Source organism: Salvelinus sp. IW2-2015, linkage group LG4q.1:29, assembly GCF_002910315.2.
Source record: "Salvelinus sp. IW2-2015 linkage group LG4q.1:29, ASM291031v2, whole genome shotgun sequence".
In the NCBI taxonomy this organism is placed as follows: Eukaryota; Metazoa; Chordata; class Actinopteri; order Salmoniformes; family Salmonidae; genus Salvelinus; species Salvelinus sp. IW2-2015.
The window spans coordinates 48,549,618-48,568,347 of NC_036842.1; the positions used below are offsets into that span (position 1 = coordinate 48,549,618).

General features: G+C 38.9%; 2 protein-coding genes across 4 annotated transcripts; one reads left to right on the top strand and one right to left on the bottom strand.

Moving 5' to 3' along the window:
• Positions 1 to 1,442: 1,442 nt before the first annotated feature.
• Positions 1,443 to 15,165, top strand: kcnj11l (potassium inwardly rectifying channel subfamily J member 11, like). Of its 3 annotated transcripts, none has more exons than XM_023984874.1 (6): positions 1,443 to 1,567; positions 2,252 to 2,443; positions 2,782 to 3,021; positions 3,222 to 3,491; positions 5,816 to 6,023; positions 13,994 to 15,165. In XM_023984874.1, the coding sequence occupies exons 2-6, from the start codon at positions 2,282 to 2,284 to the stop codon at positions 14,443 to 14,445; spliced, it is 1,332 nt and encodes a 443-aa protein (XP_023840642.1). In that variant the 5' UTR covers positions 1,443 to 1,567; positions 2,252 to 2,281; the 3' UTR covers positions 14,446 to 15,165. The 3 variants fall into 3 exon arrangements, with proteins under 3 accessions (XP_023840642.1, XP_023840644.1, XP_023840643.1); XM_023984876.1 differs by having other exon boundaries at positions 2,278 to 2,443; XM_023984875.2 differs by lacking the exon at positions 1,443 to 1,567 and adding an exon at positions 1,664 to 1,979.
• A 178-nt stretch (positions 15,166 to 15,343) lies between these two features.
• cd59b (CD59 molecule (CD59 blood group) b) lies at positions 15,344 to 18,248 on the bottom strand. The gene is made up of 4 exons (XM_023984878.2): positions 17,208 to 18,248; positions 16,924 to 17,000; positions 16,466 to 16,567; positions 15,344 to 16,257 (listed from the first exon to the last, which is right to left on the bottom strand). Exons 2-4 carry the CDS (start codon positions 16,976 to 16,978, stop codon positions 16,058 to 16,060), a joined length of 357 nt encoding a protein of 118 aa, XP_023840646.1. The 5' UTR covers positions 16,979 to 17,000; positions 17,208 to 18,248; the 3' UTR covers positions 15,344 to 16,057.
• Positions 18,249 to 18,730: the final 482 nt, after the last annotated feature.

Sequence of the window (18,730 nt, forward strand, 5' to 3'; positions counted from 1 at the left end):
CATTCAGGCAACCATAGACACAGCTAGACACCTACACTAAACACAAACCCATCTACTCTACTTAACCCCCTAAACCATACAACCACCCTAGACAATACAAAAACACATACATTCCCCATGTCACACCCTGACCTAACTAAAATAATAAAGGAAACAAAGAATACTAAGGCCAGGGCGTGACACCATGACATAATTTTCTGGAATTTGCCAAGCTGTTTAAAGGCACTGTCAACTTAGTGTATGTACACTTCTGACCCACTGGAATTGTGATAGAGTGAATTATAAGTGAAATAGTCTGTCTGAAAACAATTGTTGGAAAAATTACTTGTGTCATGCACAAAGTAGATGTCCTAACCGACTTGCCAAAACTATAGTTTGTTAACAAGAAATTTGTGGAGTTGTTGAAAAACGAGTTTTAATGACTCCAACCTAAGTGTATGTAAACTTCTGACTTCAACTGTATATAGAGAACAGATCAAACTTTTAATGGTTGAGTGGCTAGCCATATCCTTTTTTATCTGTTTCGCCGTGTAGTGACTGTCAATTTAGAAGCCTTTGTTAGGTGATATGTGGTAGTAGTTTCCTAATAGATCAGAGTGGTAGCGGGTCTAAAACCTTTTCATGTCCATTTGATCTGTTTTGCCCTGTTTTGCCCTGTAATCACTAGAGGTGCAAGTGATATAAAACACCTAGTATTCCTTAATATGATATAATATGCAAATGTCTACAGCCAGCCTGCTTGCTCTAATCGTTTGTAATTACAGTAAAATACTGTAGAAATAATTTTCCTACAGTTTAATAGTAACTTTTACTCTTTTGTACTGTTTCATTGCTCTGGCATTAAGTTACAATGAATATATCAGTATTGTATTGGCACTATCCAGAGATAGTCAGGGGTATATCATAAGATATATTGTTGTAATTACAATTATTTTGTAATACACTGGACATTTGATTACAGTAAAATATGTGGTACTGTAAAATTGATTACTGTAAAATGTATCACAGTAGCTGTAACTACAGTAACTGACAGCCAACTGCTGTCAGTAAATTACTGTACATTTTACAGGAAATGTTTTACAATGAAATTTACAGACTGTGTGATAAAGTTCCAGTTCCCCATAGACACAGATAGGATCAGCAAATACTACGCCATTCCATTCAATCCCAATCTTAATCTAAAATACAAAATGGACTATTAGCAGCTTCTGCGTTTCTTTTCTTGTGGAGTTAAGACACACGTTTATATCAATGAAGTATGAAGAAAAAATATTTTACAGAAAGGAAAAAGCTAAAGAAATCGCTAATTGTTTACAAAAATGAACTTGTAAATAATTGTTCATAAAATGTTGCTTTTCAATTTCTTTGAATCACAATATCCAATCAATTCAATTGACCTCAACCTGCAAACTGCATTAAGTGCATTGGGGTCAGTGGTCCACTCAGGATACATTTGACATTCTGCAACAGCGCCAGTACAATGGACTGGGGACACACGTAGCTCTAAAATCATCTTGGTTATTTGTTCAATTTATTTTCCAAAAGACTCACTGCCACTTATATCGAGGTAAGATATGTGTTTATCATATTGTGAAACCATAGGCGTGAAACTCAGTGAATGTAATAATTACAAATGCTACATTCTCATCATCGTCACCACCCTGACTACAGATGTTTACGTCGGCCGCGCGAGCCAGTCACCTTCCTAAATCTTGTGCACCTGCTTCTTGTACAGTGCACGCGACTAGATGTCATGTGTTGTTAATATTATACACTCGCTTGGCGACTAAATTGTTCAAATTCTAGCATTTTATATAAGCTTGCTAGTAAGCAAGTCTTTCTAAAATAGATGCTTTGTTCGTTCAATTGCCTTCATGGCTGAAGTGGCTAAACTAGCTAGCTGGCTAGAATAGCTAGCTAGCATAGCCTGATAAAAATATTATGGCGAATATCGTTTAATTATTCAGCTACCTTCAAAGGTAACGTTACACCTGCATTTGCATATCCAATGACTGCGATAAACCTATGCTAGTGTAGACTATTTTGAAACGTTACAAGCTTAAAAATGAATGACTCATGATATTATGTAATGACTACTGTATGTAATGATTTGGCATCAGGATGCTGTTTTTTGCATTAATTGTCCCTAATAGATATCTATCTGGAAAAATGTTTCAGTTGATATATGATGTATTCAATTGACATATTTTGTTTTCACAGATTTTAATCAAATAAAGTGTGCTCTTTCCAGTGAAATACATAATTTTTCCTCACCAGCAATATGCTGGCCCGGAAGGGCCCACTACTACCGGATGGGTTCTTTCTGACCCGACTGGCAGAGAATGCCAAGCAGCCCAACCAGTTCAAAACCAATTCCCAACGGGCCAGGTTTATAACCAAGAATGGATCCTGTAATGTGGCCCACAAGAACATTCGTGAGCAGGTCAGAAACATTTTGAAAATGTCGACTTTTCTTGGCCAAAAATCAAGTGTCTCAGAGTAGGAGTAGCTAATCTAGGATCAGGCCCCACGTCCATGTAATCTTATTCGTTGTGATCTAAAAGGCTAAACTGATCCTTAATGAGCACAACTATTCTGAGACGCTTGATACATATGGATCCCAGATCTCCATTCCACTACAATACTAACCATCTCTAGAATGCAGGCGGAGGAAGCTGGCAGTTGAGCATCATCTAACAAACCCTGTTTGATTTACATTTGATTTACAGTGGAGTTGTACTTGTAATATGGATACTTATTTTCATCTCTTGGCCACCATAGGGCAGATTCCTTCAGGACGTCTTCACGACTATGGTGGACCTAAAATGGCATTACTCCCTCCTCATCTTCACCTCGGCCTTCCTCTGCTCATGGATGCTCTTTGCCATGATGTGGTGGCTCATGGCCTTTGCCCACGGTGACTTGGAACCCCGTGACCCAAACGGGGAGCCCGGGCCCGTGCCCTGTGTCACTGCCATTAACTCCTTTACCTCTGCCTTCCTCTTCTCCATCGAAGTGCAGGTAAGCATCCACTTACCAAACCTTTTGACATTGGTTTTGTAAAACATTTTTGGAGATAGTTTTGTACAACCATATCAAACTACACTTAATGGGACAGTTAGAATTTTTAAATAATTTGCCTACCCTTTTGTCTCACATGAATTAAATTGTCTTGTAGTATGTAGTCATTATCTGATTTTACATGTCCATCTGTCCTCCAGGTGACGATAGGTTTTGGGGGGCGAATGGTGACAGAGGAGTGTCCGCTGGCCATCATGGTGCTGATCGTCCAGAACATTCTCGGGCTGATCGTCAATGCTGTGATGCTTGGCTGTGTCTTCATGAAGACTGCTCAGGCTAACAGGCGAGCAGAGACCCTCATCTTCTCCCGGAACGCAGTGATCGCACCACGCCAAGGCCGGCCCACGTTCATGTTCCGCTTGGGTGACCTGCGGAAGAGCATGATCATCTCGGCTACTATTCAACTCCAGGTTATGCTCAGGGCCTAGTTTTTCAAAAGTTATCTGGATTTCGCCTATCGGATAGGATTAAATGCATAGAAACAGAATGAATAGATCAGAAGTCCCCATTCAAGTCAATGAGTCGTCCATTCTATTCATATGCATTTAATCCTATCTGATACTGGGCCCAGGATATACAGTAATTGGTAGCGCTGGGAATTGCCAGGGACCTCAAGATACGATATTATCACGACACTTAGGTGCCGATATGTATTGTGATTCTCACAATTGTGCCTTCAGAAAGTATTCACACACCTTGACTTTTTCCACATTTTGATGTGTTACAGCCTGAATTTTTAAAATTGATTACATTTAGATTTCTTGTCTCTGGCCTATAAACAATACCACATAATGTCAACGTGGAATTATCTTTTTAGAAATGTTTACAAATTAAGACAAAATGTAAAGCTGAAATGTCTTGAGTCAATAAGTATTCAACCCCTTTGTTATGGCAAGCCTAAATAAGTTCAGGAGTAAAAACAAGTCACATAATAAGTTGCATGAACTCTCTCTGTGTGCAATAATAGTGTTTAACATGAGTTTTGAAAGACTACCTCATCTCTGTACCCCACACTTAAAATTATCTGTAAGGTTACTCAGTTGAGCAGTGAATTTCAAACACAGATTCAACCGCAAAGACCAGGGAAAGAAGGGCACCTATTAGTAGATGGGTAAAACATTAAATATCCCTTTGAGCATGGTGAAGCTATTAATTACACTTTGGACAGGATACAAAGCGTAATGTTTGGGGCACATCCAACACATCACTGAGTACCAATCTTAATATTTTCAAGCATGGTGCTGGCTGCATTATGTTATAGGTATGCTTGTTATCGGCAAGGACTACAGAGTTTTTTGGGATAGAAAGAAACGGAATAGAGCAGGCAAAATCCTAGAGGAAAACCTGGTTCAGTCTTCTTTCCAACAGACACTGGGAAACAAATTCACCTTTCAGTAGGACAATAACCTAAAACACAAGGCCAAATATACACTGGAGTTGCTTACTAAGATGACATTAATTGTTCCTAAATGGCCTCGTTACAGTTTTGACTTAAATTGGCATGAAAATCTATGGTAAGACGTGAAAATGGCTGTCTAGCAATGATCAACAACCAACTTGACAGACCTTGAAGAATTTAATAAATAGTAATGTGCACATATTGTACAATCCAGGTGTGCAAAGCTCTTAAGAGACTTAACCAGAAAGACTCACTGCTGTAATCACTGCCAAACAGGGGGTTGAATATTTATCTAATGAAGATATATTAGTGTTATATTTTTCATGCATTTTTTTTTTTTTTACATATGTTAGAATTTTTCTTCCACTTTGACATTAGAGTATTTTGTGTAGATCATTGACAAAAAAATGATAGTTAAATCAATTTTAATCCCACTTTGTACCACAAATAAATGTTGTGTTTCGATACTGATATTATTGTGATTCGATGTTCCAAACTTTGCTCACCATATGTCTGCTGCAGAGGGGCAAGAGAGCCATGAGAAAACAAGTTTTCATCAGTCATGGAAATAAGTACTGAAAACAAATTGGCTCCCTATTTAAAAAGAAGATGGAGAACAATCTTTGAAGGGGAAAAAATTAGTTTGGGTGTAGGTACAGCCAACTAGCGCAGAAATAATATTGCGATATTGTCAAACCGATACGATATATCGTTAAAAATAATATTTGACCCAGCTGGTCATCTATGAACGTTTAAACATCTTGAAGAACAATCTGGCCTTAAATGTCCATGTACTCTTATAATCTCCACCCGGCACAGCCATAAGAGGACTGGCCACCCCTCAGAGCCTGGTTTCTCAGTTTCATCCTAGGTTCCGGCCTTTCTAGGGAGTTTTTCTAGCCACCGTGCTTCTACATATGCATTGCTTGCTGTTTGGGGTTTTAGGCTGGGTTTCTGTATAGCACTTTGTGACATATTCTGATGTAAAAAGGGCTTTATAAATACATTTGATTGATTGATCCCGATATGTAACTATTATTTTTCCCCCCGATCACTAGTAATTGGGACCATCAGCGTAAATGTGAGGTGCTAGTTTTGGGTTCAAATGCAGTATATTCACACTGTTATTACTGTGCAATAACCTCTTTAATCACAACATGTACATTTATGGGTTATGTATGGTTATGAAAGTATTTTCAATAAGTGCTCAGTTAGGTAGCTGATAATGGTTTTAACAGATGACCGATATCATGTGAAACCATTGACGGTACTTGAGCTGTAGTGAGTGATGAGGAGCTCTCTAACATGTCCCCTCTCTCTGTCTGCCGGTGGCAGGTGATCCGCCGGACGGTCACCACTGAGGGTGAGGTGATCCCTGTCTGCCAGCTGGATATCCAGGTGGAGAATCCCCTTAGGAGCAACGGCATCTTCCTGGTGTCCCCTCTCATCATTAGTCACACCATAGAACGTGGCAGCCCACTCTATGAGGTCTCCGCCCACTCCCTGGCCACAGAGGACATGGAGATCATTGTTATTCTTGAAGGTAGGATGGGAGATGATGATGTGTTGTTCATAGTGTCATGTCTTTGGCATCATTAAACTGAAGACTTAGTTTTTATCAAAGATTCTCTGTAATTAGTATTACGCGATTAAACTGATTAATCATGTAACTGTAATTAACTAGGAAGTCGGGGCACCAAGGAAAATATTTAGATTACAAAGTTATAATTTTCCTAATATAACTTTTCAGATATTTTATATCTGATCAATTAGTCTTCGAATTAATTATTTATTTATTTTACCTCACGTTAGTCTCATTCCAAACGTCGTAAATTGTTGGTTATCTGCACGAACCCAGTCTTCACTATGAGTCATCCATACATCAATTGTCTTAAATCATTTATTTATTAACTAACTAAACAATCACAGAAGTGCACACACAAACAAACAAAGTAAATATGGTTACAAGAAATGATAGGGGAATGTGCCCTAGTAGGCTAAACCGGCATGGCGGCTTGTTAGACAAAAGGGGAGTGTGGGTCAGCTGAGAAGTCACTACAGAGTTGATAACTATAACAATTGAAATGTTAATCCTTTGCACATGAACGCTCACTCATGCGGGAACAATTGCAATCAATATATATATTTATGCTCAGTGTGTCGTCGGGATCTCTGCTGAAAAGTTAGTTTCTGTTGGAGAGTTTCCGTCCTCTCTCTCTCTTTTTCTCTGTCGTAGTTAGAATGGATAGTTCAGAGTGACATGCATTCATGTCGTTATGGATAGATGTGTCGGCGGGTTGTTGGTCTTCGCGTTCAATGATACCGAATTCTTAGCTACAGACTAGTAATTAATATCAAAGACTTGTTCTTATTCTGTCGGTATCGATAGTCTAAGAGTTTAACCACGTGGTATGGTTAAAAGATTCAGCCATCTACTCAAACCTTGGCCTTCTCGTTATCGAGGTAAGAGGTAAGAAAGGTAAGGTAAAGGTAAGGTAAGAAAATTGTCCTCTCGTGATTGAGAGTAAACATGGTCTGTTGAGAAATTCTCAAGGTGGGGTTTTTATTCGGAAGTTGCAGAAAAGGGCCTGTCCCAGGATGCCCGACCCTAACTGGGCTCATGGGCGGTCCTCTGATTTAGTTAAACTCAAAAGGGAATTGGAGTTTCCTTCATTAAACAGTCCAAAATCACATTACACAATTTTACAAACAGTATCATCCTCACTCATTCATCTTATACAACAATTAGATGTAAACCTCATATCTGAGGCTATTATATAAACAGCGTTATGGTAATGTGGCCGCACCGTCTCTCATGAGTTTTACAAACTTGTACCAAACGGACCAGTTCGTAGCTGGATTCTTCACCGATCTTTTATACCTTCTCCGGAACATAAATGTTGTTCGGACCTCAAGTTCTGTGAGATGGAAGAAATTCCTTTGTTCTCTATGAAACTTCACTCTGTCTCTATACTGTGGCCATGAGGAGATCATCTCCTCCAGGAATTTACGACCTCTCTGACCACAGCAGCCTAGTTGTAGGAGGCAGGGAGAGGGGGATGGGGCTTGCTGTACCCAAAGAGGGCAACGTCATGACAATAGAGATGGAACGATTCACTGATACGCATCGGTCCCCGGTTCAAATGTTTAAGGGCTAGTGCATCGGGAGCCCAAACCGATTCAACCTCAGCATGAATCGGACAGAAAATAGTTTCAAACGTCACGAACTGCCGGTTCACTAATGTTTATTACTCAGAAAATAACCCTAATCTTTAGTGACTGAATTGATGTGTCCTCTCCTTCAGTAGCCTGTCAAACTAGTCAGAACACAGAGGGCAGCTGCTCGGGCCAAGGAAAGCCTATCCTTGATCTAAAATGTGTATATCTGTGCAGCACCTTCAGCATTCAATTGCGTGTGAAATGGCTTTTGTAATGTCAAATCATTGTTGGGTGATGCTACAAAATGCACTGTAGAAAAATGTGTTTTACCGGCAGAGTTGTGTAGACTGGAGTGGACACAACTCACATCTTGCTTATTGCAAATCTTACCGCTGATTTGGGCTTTTCGATTGCCATGTTCACTATAATGAATTGTTTTGGTAGTTTTGTGTTAACCCATTACATTCGTGGGAATTGGCCTACAGTGCATTCGGAAGGTATTCAGACTAGAGGTCGACCGATTATGATTTTTCGACGCCGATACCGATGCCGATTATTGGAGGACCAAAAAAGCAGATACCGATTAATCGACCGATTAAAAAAATATATATATATTTTATTTGTAATAATGACAATTACAACAATACTGAATGAACACTTATTTTAACTTAATATAATACATCAATAAAATCTATTTAGCCTAAAATAAATAATGAAACATGTTCAATTTGATTTAAATAATGCAAAAACAAAGTATTGGAGAAGAAAGTAAAAGTGCAATATGTGCCATGTAAAAAAGCTAACGTTTAAGTTCCTTGCTCAGAACATGAGAACATATGAAAGCTGGTGGTTCCTTTTAACATGAGTCTTCAATATTCCCAGGTAAGAAGTTTTCGGTTGTAGTTATTATAGGAATTATAGGACTATTTCTCTCTATACAATTGTATTTCATATACCTTTGACTATTGGATGTTCTTATAGGCACTTTAGTATTGCCAGTGTAACAGTATAGCTTCCGTCCCTCTCCTCGCCCCTACCTGAGCTCGAACCAGGAACACATCGACAACAGCCACCCTCGAAGCATCGTTACCCATCGCTCCACAAAAGCCCCTCTGCAAGGGGAACAACTACTCCAAGTCTCAGAGCGAGTGACGTCACCGATTGAAACGCAATTAGCGCGCACCCCGCTAACTAGCTAGCCATTTTACATCGGTTAAACCAGCCTAATCTCGGGAGTTGATAGGCTTGAAGTCATAAACAGCTCAATGCTTGAAGCATTGTGAAGAGCTGCTGGCAAAACGCACGAAAGTGCTGTTTGAATGAATGCGTACGAGCCTGCTGGTGCCTACCATCGCTCTGTCAGACTGTTATATCAAATCATAGACTTAATTATAACATAATAACACACAGAAATACGAGCCTTTGGTCATTAATATGGTCGAATCCGGAAACTATCATCATCAAAAAACAAAACAATTTTTCTTTCAGTGAAATACGGAACCGTTCCGTATTTTATCTAACGGGTGGCATCCATAAGTCTAAATATTCCTGTTACATTGCACAACCTTCAATGTTATGTCATAATTACGTAAAATTCTGGCAAATTAGTGCAATGTAATATACTTTTATTTTGAAGGCTAATCGCAAAGTCCACTATTGTGCCTAATCCTTATTGTGGCTAGCTTCACAACACATAACCCGGTCCCGTCGAGCCTCACTAGCCAGATGAAGCTAGCTGGCTGCTTATAACGTTAGCTTTGGACAACATTTATTTTCATGAACTGAAGTTCAATTTCAATAGGCGAACAACAAGTGGCAACCTAGCTAATACTTACTTACAAGGATTCCTAAATCATTGTTAAGAATAATGAAAATGAACTAGTAATTGTTTTCAGGCTGATTGTATTGGTGCTAGCTAGGTACCAAGCTAATTTCCTGATATCCAATTGGTAGTTACAGTCTTGTCCCATCGCTGCAACTCCCCTATGGACTTGGGAGAGGCCATGCGTCCTCCGAAAAACAACCCTGCCACTGCTCGCTTAACCCGGAAGCCAGCCGCACCAATATGTCGAAGAAAACACTGTCCAGCTGGCGACTGATGTCAGCTTGCAGGCTCCCGGCCCGCCACAAGGGGTTGCTAGAGTGCAATGGGACAAGGCTGTCCCGGCCGTCCAAACCCTCCCCTAACCCGGACGACACTGGGCCAATTGTGCGCCGCCTCATGGGTCTCCCGGTCACGGCCGGCTGTGACACAGCCCGGGTCTACAGCTACGTCTCAACCACTGCGAAGCAGTGCCTTAGACTGCTGTGCCACTCGGGAGGCCTGCCTAGTCACTTTTACCCCTACTTACCAGTCAAAAGTTTGGACACCAACTCATTCCAGGGTTTTTCTTTATTTTACTATTTTCTACATTGTAGAATAATAGGGAAGACATAAAAAACTATGAAATAACACATATGGAATCATGTAGTAACCAAAAAAGTGTGAAACAAATCACAATATATTTTATATTTGAGATTCTACAAAGTAGCAATCCTTTGCCTCGATGACAGCTTTGTACACTATTGGCATTCTCTCAACCAGCTTAATGAGGTTGTCACCTGGAATGCATTTCAATTAATAGGTGTGTCTTGTTAAAAGTCAATTATTGGATTTTCTTTCCTTAATGCATTTGAGCCAATCAGTTCTGTTGTGACAAGATAGGGGTGATATACAGAAGATAGCCCTATTTGGTAAAACAGCAAGTCCATATTATGGCAAGAACAGCTCAAATAAGCAAAGAGAAATGACAGTCCATCATTACTTAAAGACATGAAGGTCAGTCAATCTGGAAAATTTCAAGAACTTTGAAAGTGTCTTCAAGTGGAGTCGCAAAAGCCATCAAGCGCTATGATGAAACTGGCTCTCATGAGGACCGACCCAGAGTTACCTCTGCTGCAGAGGATAAGTTCATTCGAGTTACCAGCCTCAGAAATTGCAGATCTAATAAATGCTTCACAGAGTTCAAGTAACAGACCCATCTCAACATCAACTGTTCAGAGGAGGCTGCGTGAATCAGGCCTTAATGGTCAAATTGCTGCAAAGAAACCACGACTAAAGGACACCAATAAGAAAAAGAGACTTGCTTGGGCCAAGAAACACGAACAATGGACATTAGACCGGTGGAAATCTGTCCTTTAGTCTGATGAGTCCAAATTTGAGATTTTTGGTTCCAACCGCCGTGTTTTTGTGAGACGCAGAGTAGGTGAACGGATGATCTCTGCAGGTGTGGTTCCCACCGTGAAGCATGGAGGAGGAGGTGTGATGGTGCTTTGCTGGTCACACTGTCAGTGATTTATTTAGAATTCCAGACACACTTAACCAGCAATGCTACCACAGCATTCTGCAGCGATACACCATCCCAACTGGTTTGCGCTTAGTGGGACTATCATTTGTTTTTCAACAGGACAATGACCCAACACACCTCCAGGCTGTGTAAGGGCTATTTGACCAAGAAGGAGAGTGATGGAGTGCTGCATCAGATGACCTGGCCTCCATAATCCCCCGACCTCAACCCAATTGAGATTGTTTGGGATGAGTTGGACCGCAGAGTGAAGGAAAATCAGCCAACAAGTGCTTAGCATATGTGGGAATTCCTTCAAGACTGTTGGAAAAGCATTCTAGGTGAAGCTGGTTGAGAGAATTCCAAGAGTGTGCAAAGCTGTTAAAGGCAAAGGGTGGCTACTTTAAAGAATCTCAAATATAAAATATATTTTGATTTAACACTTTTTTTTGGTAACTACATGATTCCGTAAGTGTTATTACATAGTTTTGATCTCTTCTTTAAAACCTTTTCTCAATAGGGGGGCGCTATTTTCACTTTGTAAAAAATCGTTCCCAAATTAAACTGCCTCGTACTCAATTCTTGCTCGTACAATATGCATATTATTATTACTATTGGATAGAAAACACTCTCTAGTTTCTAAAACCGTTTGAATTATATCTGAGTAAAACAGAACTCATTTTGCAGCAAACTTCCTGCCAGGAAGTGAAAAATCTGAAATCGAGGCTCTGTTCCAGGGCCTTCCTATTAATTTGCCTGAAATCTATGGACTACATGCACTGCATACGCCTTCCACTAGATGTCACCAGGCAGTGAGAGGTGGAATGGGGTGTCTAGCTTGATCTGAGGCCGAACAAGAGCTTTTGGAATGACGTGACCAGAATTTTCATTGTCTTGGAAGGCGCGAGAAGGGACCCCAGATTGCGTTCTGAAAAGCTTTCGGTATAGACGTTAGATATCTCCGGCTCTGATTTTATTTGATATATGTGTTAAAAACATCATAAAGTAGTTATTTTAAACCAAGTTATATCAGTTTATATCAGTTTATTGCGWTTTTCMGCATTTTCTTTTRTMTGCGTTATGTGAAGTTGGGCACSTTTGRGCCACATGGCTAGCTTTGGTTGCTAATTCGWCAGGAGAAGASGACATTCTACAACCAAACAACGATTATWCTGGACAAAGGACWKCTTGTACAACATTCTGATGGAAGCTCATCAAAAGTAGGAACCATTTATGATGTTATTTCGTATTTCTGTTGAAAATGTTTAGTCATATTTTCCGCCCTGATTTTGGGCGCTGTCTCGCTATAACGTAAGCTGTATGTCGTACTAAAGTTATTTAAAAAAAATATAAAACAGCGGTTGCATTAAGAACTAGTGTATCTTTCATTTGCTGTACAACATGTATTTTTTAGTAAAGTTTATGATGAGTTATTTGATTAGATTAGGTGACTCTCCAAGATTTCTCCGGACAATTTTGTGCATTTTGACTACGTATTCACATTGTAAAACCACGATTTGTACCGCTAAATATGCACATTTTCGAACAAAACATATATGTATTGTGTAATATGATGTTATAGGACTGTCATTTGATGAAGTTTGTCAAGGTTAGTGAATAAATTTATATCTTTTGCTGGTTTTTTCGCTATCGCTACCTTTGCGGTGAATGAATGCGGTTGTGTGGTTGGCTATTGTAGTAAGCTAATATAATGCTATATTGTGTTTTCGTTGTAAAACACTTAAAAAATCTGAAATATTGGCTGGATTCACAAGATGTTTGTCTTTCATTTGCTGTACACCATGTATTTTTCATAAATGTTTTATGATGAGTATTTAGGTATTTCACGTTGSTCTCTGTAGTTATTCTAGCTGCTTTGGTGAMATTTGTGATMGTYGCTGCAATGTAAAACTATYATTTATACCTGAAATATGCACATTTTTCGAACAAAACATATGCTATACAATAAATCTGTTATAAGACTGTCATCTGATGAAGTTGTTTCTTGGTTAGTGACTAATTATATCTTTATTTGGTCGAATTTGTGATAGCTACCTATGCGGTAAAAAAATTGTGAAAATATGCGGTTGAGTCTTTTGCTATCGTGGTTAGCTAATAGAAATACATATTGTGTTTTCGCTGTAAAACATTTTAAAAATCGGAAATGATGGCTGGATTCACAAGATGTGTATCTTTCATTTGGTGTCTTGGACTTGTGATTTCATGATATTTATATGCTAGTATTTACTTGTGGCGCTATGCTAGGCTATGCTAGTCAGCTTTTTTACTAATGAGGATGCTCCCGGATCCGGGATTGTGACCAAGTAGAAGTGAATTAGAATAATTAGAATTATAAACTGTATTTTTAGGCCTTATCAATAGACCAGTGAATTTAATCTTGCTTATTGACTATGTTTGGCATGTCCATGTCCAGACTGCAATTTACAGTAGGTTTTGTCCTATATCAGTGCGAATGCTTTAGCCTATGTTTAACAATGTATTTCCATATTGAAGCAATGCAATGAGAACAATGGGGACTAGAAACATGTTCAACATATTTAGAAAATATGGGGCAAACTAGGCTATAACGGACTAACATTATAATTAGAGTTTATGACTACGTAATACATAAGACTGTAAATACACAACTTGAAGCAACCACATATTTAGCCATGGAGCACATTCTGAGTGAGGGGCCAAGCCTCGAGACATACACAACTTGTTTATTCATCAAGCAAAAAATATTCCTGACGCCAGCACTAACATTTACCATTGCGATAGGTTTGTTAAAATAGAGCCTACAACCTTCAAGTGATAGTTCACTCCAAAATCAAAGTTTGTCAGATGTTTTCAGACCTCAAGTGCTCTACTGTAGCCCTTCAAATTATAGTTTTTTTTGTATACTCTTTCATGTCTACAGTATCACAAACAAATAAATGAATTTTGAATTTCATTCTAAGTAATCAATCATTTTTGGTATTCTGATTTGTCAAAAACAAATGACTGATTTATTGTCTTTGTTGATTGACAGGTGTGGTGGAGACCACAGGTATCACCATGCAGGCGCGTACCTCCTACACCCCCGAGGAGATTCTGTGGGGCCGGCGTTTTGTTTCCATCATGACGGAGGAGGATGGCCGCTACTCAGTGGACTACTCGAAGTTCGGGAACACGGTCCCTGTGCGCATGCCTGCCCTCAGCGCCAAGGAGCTGGACCAGATACGAGGAGTGCAGGAGGGGGACGTGCCTGAAGGCCAGCTACAGGGCTGGGGATTGGTCAGGGCTGGCAGGGGAGGGTTCCGAAGAGGGGGACGGACTTGTGATAGCAGCTCTGCCTCCCGGCCATGGTATGCAGCACAGCCAGAGAAGGAGGAGCATGTGAAAGCAAAGGAGAAGAATGGGCAGAAGAAAACAGTTCAGCTGGAAGAGATTGGTCGAAAGATTGAGGTGGAAGGTCTGGGAGACTTTAGTGACAGAGAATAGTAAAATTGATGCCTGAAAATAAGGTACATGTATTGATATAATGCTCTAGTGAAATGATTACCTTTGTTTTCATTTTTATTTTTGTAAATAGTTGTTGACTTAGGACTTTATTCAGTCCACACCACGGCAGTTTAGTTTTACAGCTGATTGAAATTTAAAGGCAATGTTCCCGCTTTAGCGGAGACTGCATTCATGGTAAACAATGCATATGTTGGCTCAATCAGAAATTACCTTTACATTTCTATTGCGGGTTCTGTAACACTTCAGCTTTACAGATCGAATAGAGCCCTTAGTCAACAGTATTGTCATTCTTATTTTACCTTAACATAAATTAAGTTAAATTGTAAGAAAGCACAAAGTGTAGACTCAAGTAGCTTATTATAATCACAATGGAGAGGGTTCCCAGAATCCTTTTTAGATCCCACTGCATCCCACATAATGCCACGGGATGTTTTTAATATATGTATTTATTTGTATTTATTGATAACCAATATTTGATGTGAACATTCAATATATTCCAAATGTTATGCAAACAACTGGTGTAATTTAATTTCGGGCACATTATTGGCTGGTCAACCATTCGCCGTGCTCCGGTGCATAGTAACTTTCCCTACCCGACAAACTCATTAAATAAAATAAAAAATTGAAACAATTTCCAGAAAAAATAAACTGTATAAATAGTTAAATAATTAAAAGATGCACTTGGCCGTACTTTCAAAAGTGTGTCTTAAATTGCAGTGTGTTGATGGAGAATCCAATACTATTGTTGCTTTTTTGTTTGTTGCTAGCTAGTAAGCTAGCAGCTGGAAACTTAAAAGTCCATTTATGGCAGCTACAGGCTACTGTGGATAACCTCCTTGCTATTATAAACAGGGTTAGAAAGAAATGGGAAACAGTCTCTTTTAAATACCGGTAGGTCATTTTATTGGTTTGGGTGAGTCTTTTACAAGTGAGAATAAAACTGATTGACAATTTACAACTTTTAACATGGTTTTAAATGTTATTGAAACATATTTCTTATCACAACTTAAAACACTGGGGAAATATATTTTCAGCTTACATTTTTTTCAGTCTTGACTTGAGTGAGTAGGTGCCTAGGTGGGTGAATAGATTACTAACATATCCCATCCCATCTGTGCAGCCTATCTTCACGACTATTCTGCGTTCCTAGTGAAATTGATTAATCATCATGGTAAAATGAGGCTGTAGTAAGTGTACATAAAGTGGGAGGAAACCCTCCTTCAGACTACAGTATGGATAGCATGTACTATGTTCCCGGTTATTCATTATTGGATGAACGAGGTTGTCTTAGCCTGATGCTTCTAAAGCGAATGGCCTAACCCAAATATGCACATAACTGTCAAGTATCAATTTACAACAACCAAAATAAATAAACATGGACATTTCTATTTTGAGTGTTCCTCTAGGTTAGTTCACTGAAAAAAAAGCATTTGAGAAAACAGGAAGACTGCAGCTAAGTCGGACATTGTTCATCCACAGTTTAAACAACAAATTTAACTCTATCAACAATAACATAAAATCATATTACTGACTGCAATCAATCTGCAGCTCCATTGACGGCTCTGCGTCAGCTGTCCATGGCAGTTGGAGCTCACAGTGAGGACCACCAAAAGACCAATAGTGACCCCATCAAAGCGAAAACTGGCCCTCTCGTGGCAATAGTGGTACTACTATTACACAGGTTGCTGCTGCAACACCGGTACGTGAATCCGGAGACTGCAGGGAACATCTGGGACAGCCGAGAATTGTCACAGTCTGTGTATCTGATACACTGTCGAATTGTCTTCCCACCTATAAAGAATAAAACTGTTATTCAATTACAATCAAATGCCTTAGACATAAAATAGGAATATACAAAATGTTTCAGCCAATGTCCTACATATGGTGTAATCAGATTTAAATGTACATTTTACCCACCTAAAAGCCTATAGCAAACTTATATTTACATTACATTTTAGTCATATAAGACACTCTTATCCAAAGTTACTTAAAAACACACCTCTTTCACTCAGAGATAAACAGGAATCTTCATAAGTGCAGTCTTGAACATTCTCGCAGCGCCCTGTGTAATCGGAGCACTTGAAGCAACGAAGTGCACAGCCTAAAAATATATATGTTTTTTAATGAGTAGGTTATTTGAAGTCAGAGATATTTTTCAAACATCAACTTGTAAATGTAGTTTGCATCACTCTGAGAGTACAATTAAGTTTGCATGGCTCCGAGGCAAGAAAACGTTTTCAGTGATCTTAAGAATTAACCTACAAACTGCAATTGTTTTCATGCAACATATTAAACATATCACAAACATATCATATATAACATGTCACAAAATGAAGCTATTCTTACAATGAATGAGTTGTGTTTAGCATTCCTCATCTTTCACCAAAAAGTGTGAAATAGCACTAGTCAAACCTCATACAGCAATTTAAAAGCGCACTACAGCCAAAGTGCACTTACCCAAATCGAGTATCCCAAAACAGACCACCAAGCAAAGTCCAAGGGAGCGCTTCATTTTTGCTGCCTTGTTATGTCCCCTAAATATAAGACCGTATTCATTAGGAAAATTTAAAATCTGCAGACAAACTAGATGAAACACATGAATCATCAAGCTGTATCCTTCTTGTAGTAGGCAGTATGTGAAGTCTTAACCATTCCCAGATACCCTCCAAGAATACAAAAGGGAATTAAGACAAAGGTTAAATTAGGTTGCTAACTAGGATACAATCAATACTCACACCTACTCTATTGATTAGCGTTATGCCTCCTCCAAGTTCAGCATGAAATGACCGTTAGCAGTCAGGCTGATCTATCTAATATGAAGACTTCTTTGTCCAGTACAAAGGCTCTCTGTCAAACACAGCTCCTCCCCCAGTCCCCAGAGGAACTGTTCAATTGTGTCTTACTGGTTCTGGCATTCTTTCTATGGATAATATTTCAACAAAACGTGCACCCAGAATACAAATATAATTGTATGTGCATTTTATTAAATGTCATATCAAGATGTATTTTACTTTCCTTACTCTAGTTTTCAGGCCAACCTATGAAAGGGTACCCTAGGTCACTGTGCTGTACCTCAGCTGGAAAACAAACCGATCTGTCAAAATTCAAAAAATGTACTTCATTTATTCAAGTACCTTGTGTTATTACAAATGTGTGTTGCTCCCTGGGAACATTATCCCTCCAACAGCAATGTAGAAAAGTCTAGGGCAACAGAGTACCCTGCACTATTAAGTAACTGGTCTGGAAGGTAGCCTACAAGCGACTGTCAACATTTCATGTACATTTGCTGGAATATGGAGTGTTTCATATGATCAGCAAAATCCTTATATACCTAAAATCTTTTTAGAAATGGCAATGGTTTGTGTATTGGCGTTGCCTGCCTAAAGTTGGATAGGGAACTACCAGTTACCGGGGATGACACACTGATTATTCAGACATCTTTTCAGTACGCCCAGCTGGTGTTTACAAAAGGCATACTGTATGTCAGTGTCCAATTCATGACCTCTCTATGGGTCTCGTGTGTAAGCATTTGAATGTGATATCAGTTTGTGCTTTTGACAATATTGCATTGAGAACACTTTTTTCTTTCAAGGGAACTGAAGTAATTGTATTTGATTTATGCAATTAATGTAACAAATGGTTAGTCTTGCAGAATAGAATAACTAATGCAAGAAAGCCATGCCATCTGCACTCTTGAGACAAAGTGGACGTTATGATGACAAAATAATTGGCCCAGCCACTTATCGCTATTGATGGGCCTCAACAAAGACTACTTGATTGGCCTCTTGCTTGTAGGCATGTATACTATTCTACATGATGCTGGGTTTATGTAGGACAAAAGCATTGTTTTGTACAATGAAATCTCTATAAAAAAGTTATAAAATGACTTAATAAATCATTACTTCAGCTTAGTTACCGCTTGATTTGTGAACCTCACGATTGAAACTAAACTATCCAGACAAAGCTTTGCTTTGAGTGCAATAGTTTCTTCATGATGAACAAATAGTTAAAATACCATGGAAAATATTTTATTAAACAATTATTTGCGCCATATAGATATTCTTACAATGTCAATTACAGGGGGTCTATACATTTTCATGTATACATGTCATATGAATATATATGGATATATGTACACGTTATACTCATGTTCACAGACAGGTTTATATGTTTCCAGTGTTAAATGCATCCAAACAGGTACCACTGAACAGTTAGATTAATTAGTAACATTTTACATTAAGTACCCTTTAATGGGAGTTGTGCA